We start from the raw sequence: 9,701 nt of genomic DNA on the forward strand, positions 1-9,701 counted from the left end.
GCCAATGAGCTTTTACATAAAGACACCGCCTGTCAGTTCAATTGAGAATGCGCATGCGCACTGGCTGGATCAGCCTGAAAAACAGCGTTTTTTTTGTCCATCATCTGAGATAAAAAGCATATTTATGATAGTATTGTTGTCAAATTTTACTGCCGATTTGAAAAATGTTATTTGATCATAATCTTGACCAACTGTTTTGGCGATTTCGGTCTTTCCCCATTCAAGTAATTAGGAGCTGTACTTGTACGGCGCTTGTATCCATAGAAAATAGCTGCCTGGGAAGATGGTGGCCGAGTGGACTGATCTGTCTTGAAAGAGACTTTTTTCTATGCGCAAGCACCCCTCCCATTTCTTCAGTATATGTAAAAATCAAATTTGTTGTGCTTTCATTTTGTTTTGAATTTTGCTGTAGGTGTGAAAGTGAGGCCAAGTCCACACTAATCTGTTTTCATTTGAAAACTCAGTTTTTGGTTTCCTAAAGTCATTGTTAACCAAAATGTGTGGCTATGTTTTCGAAAGTCACATTTTCGGTAGAAAAAAAACAAAAACGCAGTTCTAGTGTGGATAAAAAGGCGTAAACATTGCATAACCATTGCGTTTTAAACTAAAATATACTGGTGTGGGCGTGGTCAGAGTCGGGTTAAGTGTGCCGTCTTTTCCTAGATTGCAAAAGCATAATATGAAAGGAGAAAGAAATAAGGAGAGATGTGGCTAACAGTCTCTCAGACTTGTTTACTTTCAAATTTCCCCCTTAAAGCAACACACACACAGGCCATTCTCAGGAGTTCCTGCAATCTTATTCCCCCCCACCCCGCCCACCATCTGCCCTCCAAAAAGGACACCATTCATTCACACACACACGCGCGCGCACACACACACACACATACATACATGCTTCCAAGAGTGTGAAAGAAAAAGACAACGAAAGAGACTCAGAATACGAAATAAACTACTTTTAAATAAAATGGGCACAGATTTGTATGTTTAAATTGTACTAACTCGATGTAAGTTTCCGATGAGAGCATATTCAAGTTTTATTCTGTGCTAAGACTGTGTGTGTGTGTGTGTGTATGTGAGACAATAGGAGTTGAGGGCCAGCTGTTGTTCTGAATGGCATGAATAGACATTGACAGAAGCAGCGTCCCACTGCAGCAGGGCACCAACGGACTACTCAGGGAGGATTGGGGGGGGTCTTTTATCTAAGTTTGAAACAGAATGACTATGGGCGCGTGCACGTTTGCGTATGCGCACAAACACACTCACAAGCTGCTGACAGCTTTGTGTGGTTGCTAAGAAGGGGTCCCATCCTAAAGTCAGAATCTCAAGCTTGAGTATCCAATACCACACAGCTACACACATTTATACAGGTACTGTTTACTGCAATGTGTCACACTACTCTTACACTTTTTTTATTTTCTCCCCAATTTGGAATGCCCAATTCCCAATGCGCTCCAAGTCCTCGTGGTGGCGTAGTGACTCGCCTCAATCCGGGTGGTGGAGGACGAATCTCAGTTGCCTCCACGTACGAGACCGTCAATCCGCGCATCTTATCACGTGGCTTGTTGAGCGCGTTACCGCGGAGACATAGCGCGTGTGGAGGCTTCACGCTATTCTCCACGGCATCCACACACGACTTACCATGCACCCACCAAGAGCGAGAACCACATTATAGTGACCACGAGGAGGTTACCCCATGTGACTCTACCCTCCCTAGCAACCGGGCCAATTTGGTTGCTTAGGAGACCTGGCTAGAGTCACTCAGCACACCCTGGATTCGAACTTGCGACTCCAGGGGTGGTAGTCAGTGTCTTTACTTGCTGAGCTACCCAGGCCCCCTACTCTTACACTCTTAAAAATAAAGGTTCTTCAGTGGTTCGTAGGTTCAGCAAAGAACCTTCTTCCTGTCAGGAACCATTTTATAGGGTTCTTGAGTTGGCAATATGGCTCTTCGGAGACTAAAAAAGTTGTTTACATTACATTTATAGGTTTTTTTATAACATCATGTTGGTTTCTGCGTTCTTTAAAGCACCAATACATTGATTTGTGGAACTTCAAATATATATATATTCTGGGTTCAATACAAGTTAAGCTCAATCGACAGCATTTTTGATTACCAAAAAAATTGATTTCCACTCATCCCTCTTTTTCTTTAAAAAAGCAAAAATGGAGGTTACAGTGAGGCACTTACAATGGAAGTGAATGAGGCCAATTTTTGGAGGGTTTAAAGGCAGAAACGTGAAGCTTTAATTTTATAAAAGCACTTACATTATTTTCTTCTGTTAAAACTTGTTTATTATTGGAGCTGTAAAGTTGTTGAAATCTTAATTTTTATGGTTGTTTAAGGGTTTACAGCTTTACGTTGTCATTGCACCAAAGTAGTAAAATTGGATATAATTTTAAACAGAAAAGGATAGTAAGCAAACTAAAATCACGTGAACACACATATTGTTTATATCCTGTGACTTTTGAAAAAGTACGTATTTTAACATTCAAAAATTGGCCCCATTCACTTCCATTGTAAGTGCCTCACTGGAACCCAGATTTTAAAGAAAAGGAGGGACGAGTCAAAATAAGAATTTTTGGTAATCAACATAATGCCACAAATGCTGTCGATTGAGCTTAACTTGTATTGAACCTGGAATATTCTTATTAAATGTTCCATCCAGCTGTAAAACCTTTCTTGCTTCTATTTGCAAACTTTATTTTAAAGACTACAGCTCTTTCTTTTTTTCTTGGGTCGTTCTTGCAACTCACCTGCATGATGCGTCTCCACTTGGCTTGAGCTCGCAAATTCCTCCGTTCTGACAATACTCCAAGCATCTCTGACCTAAACACAAACACACACCTGTTAGCACATTCCAACGCTCAACTGAACCTGTACAGAGTATACATCAACTGCACAAAGTGAGGTCAAGTAATGCTCGCACCCACCCACCTGTACAAGTCATACACCTGTCAATGGAAACACACATGCTACAGAACTTCCTACAAAAGAACCTCACCACCTATAGACATCAATAAATGGCCCTGGGCCTTTGTTTTGTTGCCCCGATGGAGAGCCACTGGCCCTTTGTTGGACTCTGAATAAGTGACTTTGATGGAGGAGTGGAGGGGGGGTCTGGACTATTCATCTAAAGAGATCCTGAAAAATCCAGTTATCCAACACTGAGCCTGGAAATAGCTCCACATTCCCAACAATTCCCTATCTGTGTGGCCTTTAACAACGGTTTAAACTCAAAATACAGTCCTTCCTGTTGTAGTATTAATATATCAGCTTCACACTAGTTTAAGTTTAGCTGACAGTGTTGGATCATGCACTTCTTTTTTGCAGTCTGGGGGGTCCAAACGGTGTCCATTTTTGGAGCCAAGTACGTGTGCATTCATTCATTTATTATTTGTAAGTATTTATTTATTTTTGGGAGCATGCATCGTTGCACTTTAAGGATTAACGGAGTATCTAAAGGCCAGTCAACACCACACAGACTGCAGTTGTACACTTGTTGAATGAAAGCAGCTGCCTACAGGCTGTCTTTAATTGGTAATGACTGTCTAGAGACAAAGCTCAGACTTAGTCGAGCCCTTTAGTCCTTATTATGGATTAAACCACTAGTACTAGCTGAACTTTTCTTTCTTGATCTGTTTATTTTAAGCCTGAATTTTGCATTTCAAAGCATGACTGGGCCATACAATGGGTGGTAACAAAATGCATCTTCTCCAAACTATGTCCTACCTTAACAAAAAATACCATGGTATAGCGTTCCCAATGAGTTTTCCAGTCATTGGTGATACCAAGTCAATACCATGGCATTACCATCACTGCACTATAGTACCACCATTTTAGTCAAGATAATTACATTGTGTGACAATATATTACACTTCAAAGAATATATTGCCTCCAAAATACCATGTCATTACCATGTCCATAGAACTAAATATGCTACTATTCTTTCAATGCAAATTTCCTGCGTGATAAATGCACTTTAATAAATGTTTCGTTTCCTGTCTCTATATGTAGTTGTTTCATTTCCCTCGTCTGTCGCCCTATTCTCGGTTCCTCTGGATTTGTGGCGTGTTGGCGCGGCCCGCGCGTGTTGGGGATGTGGGGCCTCGGGACACACGCGCGATTGACGGGAGCGCGCGCGACAGCTGCAGAGCCCACGCCGCGCCGACAAAAGAAATCAGAATCCAGCACGAGCCCATTAAACACTGTCTCGAGCCATTGTTTACCAGCGCACGAGAACAACAGCGCGAGAGCACCCCCTTCCTCACCCTCCTCCAACCTATTATTCACTCATGGATCGCTTTCCTCCAGACTCCCTCACACACACACACACACACCCCGCTCCCACGCCATAAAAAGCCTTTACACACACACACACACACACACACAATGCAACTCAATCAACATCAGAAAAATCCTGCAAACTAGAAAAACCACAGAAAACTTCAAGCACTTATTTTAACTGACACAATACAATCAGAGTGATACTCCTGAAATTAATAAACTTTAACGTAAATACATTTATATTTACAGTTATGCATGAGAACTCGGAAACAGAAACTATGTCAAAGAGTGAATGAACTCTATTTATCATGCAGCATCATGAATTCACCCTATAAAGCTAAACTTTAATTTCACTCTGGATTCAATATAGGCTAATCACACTTTTTGAACACTGCTCACTACAAAAACTAACTAAATAAACGAAGAATAGAAAGAAACATATATTCTAGTGCAACAAGTGACGCTCAAAGCAAAAGTTAATCTCAAACATAATAATTTAAAGAAACACTGCACCCCCTTTACGTCTCAAAACAAAATAGAACATTAGAGTTGGGATGTATTTTTAAATCATTTAAGAGATTTATAATCTTACATATATGCACGTCATTTTTAAATTTATGAGATATAAAGAGTGTATTGATCTCCGATACCTTGTACCACAGTCGCGAGCGATGCTGCCGTCAGTAGCGTTAATTTCACCCAGAAACGGTACATAACTCCGCTTCGGCGTTACAACTTCTGTAAAATCCTTCTTGAAGTTCTCATAGATCCCCAGAAAGTCTTCTCAGATCTCCAAAAAGTGCAAAAGAATTTGAATAAATATCCGTATATTAGTTTAATAAATAAATCCCAGCAATCTCGAGAGCGTCTCTTCTCTTTGCCGCTCGTGGGAACTCTGACCGCGGACTTCTGAACGACTTCCAAAGCGTCCGCCCCTGTTATCCCTCCGCGCAGGTACAAGAGAGGGGGAGATTCCCTTCAAATATAAGGGAATATGAGGAAGAAAAAAGAGAGAGAGTACACTCCCTACACAGTTTAGTTTCACCGCAAGGGAAGAGAACAACTTTCACACACTTTCCCAGAGTAGATGTGGGATGTGCAAGTTAATTCCTGTTCCCCTGGCAAAAGTTGAATAGGGACTAGGGCGGATCACTGCTTTCTGCTGGCGCCAGTTCTGACCCACAGAAAAGAGCGAGAGCTCATCAACAATTCAAGACCCCACATTTTATATGAGCATTTTATTTGAATGTTCCTTGGAGAACTTTGGGATCCCATGCAAATGCAATGGAACATGAATTTGGTCATCATTTAATATTATGAAACATATTAAAGTAGCATGTTAATGCCATTTGAAGCTAAATGGGATATACAAGCCTGGGGAAATAGGGAAAATGGTGATATTTGGTGGTTTAAAATGCTGTAAAATTTTTCATATACATTTTTTTTAATCAACTTTAATATGCTTAAAGTTTAAATGGTGTTATTTATGTCAAAGACAGCTTTAAAATTGCTATTGTTTAACATTTTAAGGTAATAAGATCATGATCTATACTGGGGACACAAAAGGCACCAAATACCAGGAATAAATAATAATAATAATAATAAGTTGAATCTATACAGCGCCTTTCCAGAGCTCAAGGGCACTTTACAATAGTAACACAATAATACAAAAACAAAGAACAGTCACAAAAACACCGTTCAGATAGCACAGTCATTGAGAGTGAATACATAACACATTAAGATAAGTAACACTGAGAAAACAAAAAAGTTTTAAGTTGAGATTTAAACTCAGAGATAGAAGAGATGCTGCGAAGAGTCAGGGGGAGTGAATTCCATATATTGGGTGCTATTACGCTGAATGACCTGCCACCCATCGTAGAGACGCGAGATCTAGGGACAGAAAGGAGTCCGGAACCAGAAGACCTAACGAGTGGATCGGGTCGTAGGGGAGAAGCATTTCACTAAGATAATGAGGTGCTAGACCATGAAGTGATTTAAATGTAAGCAGGATTAGTTTATATTTGATGCTAAACAAAACTGGTAGCCAGTGAATTCAAACAGGAATGGAGTAATATGAGCTGAGCGTTTGGTATGTGTAAGAATTCTAGCAGCAGCATTTTGAATATATTGCAACCTAGCAATAGAGTTAGCAGGTAAACCAATGAAGAGGGCATTGCAATAGTCAAGACGTGAGGATATAAATGCATGAACCAGTGTTTCGGCATCTTTGAGACTGATAAAAGGACGAAGGCGAGCAATGCGGCTAAGTTGAAAGAAGGCAATTTTAGAAACAGATTTAATATGAGCTTCAAAAGTGAGGGAGGGATCAAAGATGATACCTACATTTTTTACAGTATTGGACGGTTTGATGAAAGTGCCATCAATATCACAACCAAAGTCATAAAGAATTTTTGCATAAGTGTTGGTGTTCCAATAATAATGATCTCAGTTTTATCCATGTTCAATTTTAGGAAGTTGGAGTTAAGCCATTTTTTTATTTCATTTACACATATTGATAGTGGACCGGTCTGGAGAGTGGGGGCAGATCTACAAGCTGTACATATTTGAATGTCGTCAGCATAACAGTAGTAACTGAAACTGTGGCGGCAAATGAGTTGACCCAAAGGCAGTGTGTGTATATATATATATATATATATATATATATATATATATATTGAATAGAGGAGGTCCAAGAACTGATCCCTGAGGGACACCTAATTTCAGGGAAACAGTAGGTGACTGATCACTTTGCATTGAAATGTAAAACTGTCTATCCGTGAGGTATGAAGACTCTTATACCATCGCAGTACGATATCAAACTCTCTCTCTTTCTCTTTTACATACACTGGCTTCAAGAGTGTAAAATTATCAGTAAGATGTAAAGATCAATAATGTCACAGGAATTCCCCTTTATAACCCATAAAAACCACATTGAACTAACTTATAAGCATTGAGTTGGTTCATTTCTGTTTAAAGGTATATTCTGGGTTCAATACAAGTTAAGCTCAATCAACAGCATTTGTGGCGTAATGTTGATTACCACAAAAATGTATTTCGACTTGTCCCTCGTATATGTAAAAAAGCAAAAATTACAATGGAAGTGAATGGGGCCAGACTATAAACATTAAAATACTTGCTTGCTTCAAAAGTATAGCCACAAGTCGTAAACAATATGTATTTTGGTGTGATAAAATCGCTTACTACGTTGCCACGATGACGTTATGCAGTACTTTTATAAAATTATACGTTTCACATTTCTGCCTTTAAACCCTCCATTGGCCCCATTCACTTCCATTGTAAATGCCTCACTGTAACCTCGATTTTTGCTTTTTTTAAAGTCAAAATTTATTTTCGTGCCACAAATGCTGTCAATTAAGTCAGAATATTTCTTTAACTGTTTTGTTCTGGATTTATGTAAAGCACCAACTGTGTTGCATTTGTTCATGTTGAAGTGTTCAATGTTTGCTTTCTTTTCCCCTTTCTTTGGCATGAAACTGTGTGTGTAGTTTCATCGCCTAAGGAATTACAGTAATGACACATCATGTTTGACAGCATGCACGATATGTGTGCGTGTCAGTGAGTGTCGGCCCGTGGGAACCGTTACATTATGGAATCTGCAACCGCAGGGCATAAAAAAAGAGTTGAATGACAGGGCGAAAGAAGAGAGTTCCTATCAATACTGTAACTGACAAATGTTAGATACATTTTGAGATCAATAGAGACAAATAACGTCTTGGTTGCACTGCAGAAGTGAATGTAAATCTGCACGTGTTTTCAATGAGTTTAAGGTTTAAAGAGTCACTCGAACACACTCAGCCCTCATAGATTTGAGACGAGCGGCACTTCCTTTTCCCTCTGTTTCTAAAACTCCCTTCCTTCCCATTTGAACACATACACATACTGTATGCAAGGACAGAAAGTTTGACTGCATGCAGGAGAGTTTAGTGCATTGAAAATCTACATTGATGCACTTCACTGTACACAAAAAGCAATTTTTATCGATCATAAAGGGCTTTTCGAGTCACACATACTAAGAAATGTGAATTACTTAGACATTTGAATTACTTATTTATATCAAAACACATTTTAGCCCAACAATTTTCCCCAAATGTTGCCCCAGCTAGCCTAAAAGTTTATGAACAAACCATTTTATTAAATTAAACAATGCAACTGATTTATTAAGGGTTTGTGAGCTGAAAACCTGCTTGGCAACATGAATAAATAATGTTATAGAGTTGTCGTTTTTGCTGTCTGCTGACTTTGTGCATGCTGCTGCTGTTGGTTTTGTCAATGCTATTAGTTATTTGTTGTGTGGTGATGTTCGGAGCTCATCTTTTTACTTTATGATGTTTGATGATTATCAAAGTTTTTGAGGTGTGTTATGTCTTAAGGTCCATAGATAAAACCAAAATCTTTGTTTTACAGAATGAATTTTCCCCTACATAAGCAAAGATTGTTGAGTTCTCTTTATATAAAAACTCATTTAAAACTCAATTATGAGTGATCATTTGCTGAATGAGAAATTTGTAGTTTCCTCGACAAAATTTAATTGGCTGAACAAGTCATTTTGCATTTTGTGAACAAACTCAAATTGGCTAAACAAAGTAGTGTAACTGAGAACAATTATTAAGACATTTGTTGAGAAAATTGTAAAATCGTAATGCATTATGTTGCATTGATTTTGTTTGAACTTTTCTCAACAATTCAATTTCTACAATATTGTGAGTCATGCTCATGCAGTATAGAGGTTAACATTCTGTCTACAAAGTTTTCGAGTTATCAAAGTTATTGTAAAATGATTCATGCAGTTCTTTTATTCTGGACATTCTTCTTTGTTGCTTCTCTTGTTTTGCAACTGTTTTCTCAGTTATGAAATGCAAAAGTGCAACAACAATGTCCCGTTAACTACCCTACAGGACAGTTTAACTTGCAGATTGCCCCGTGTATGATCAAAGACCAGGATAAACGTATGTGTGAACGAGTTTAAAAGGTGTCTGTCACCAAAAAGCTGTTGAATGAGATGAGTACTGTTATCACCTGACAGATCTCACACATACACACTGTAAACGAGTCCTCACATGCTGCCCTGATGCGTCTGTGCCATTCCCTGCCCCCTCTGGAAGTTTGAATAATAAAGCTGTATTTGCATTTCTAAAACTGATGACAGAAGCAACCCCCATTAAAGAAATCTAAAATCTGAGTTGAGCATGCCTGTACTGTTAATCCAGCACTGTGTATGTGTGTGTGTGCAGAGGTGCATGTTTATGCATGTAGGGTAAGTAAGCATATTGGAACAGCACATTAAAGATAGACCAGACTGCAGTCTTTCAACACTTTCACACACACACACACACACACACACACACACTATTTTATGCACTGGTGAGAAAAGAGACACCTTGGAGTTCATGGCAGG

General features: G+C 39.1%; 1 protein-coding gene across 1 annotated transcript in view; it reads right to left on the minus strand.

Annotated features, from left to right (window-relative positions):
• Positions 1-5,198, minus strand: part of notch1a (notch receptor 1a) — a 39,480-nt gene extending 34,282 nt beyond the window's left edge. The window contains exons 1-2 of the mRNA XM_051678245.1: positions 4,936-5,198; positions 2,755-2,827 (exon numbers count right to left, since the gene is read on the minus strand). Coding sequence (XP_051534205.1) covers positions 2,755-2,827; positions 4,936-4,999 — 137 coding nt within the window. The 5' untranslated portion in view covers positions 5,000-5,198. The remainder of the gene's footprint in view (positions 1-2,754; positions 2,828-4,935) is intronic.
• Between the last annotated feature and the right edge of the window lie 4,503 nt (positions 5,199-9,701).

This window comes from Myxocyprinus asiaticus, chromosome 38, assembly GCF_019703515.2.
Source record: "Myxocyprinus asiaticus isolate MX2 ecotype Aquarium Trade chromosome 38, UBuf_Myxa_2, whole genome shotgun sequence".
Lineage (NCBI taxonomy): Eukaryota > Metazoa > Chordata > Actinopteri > Cypriniformes > Catostomidae > Myxocyprinus > Myxocyprinus asiaticus.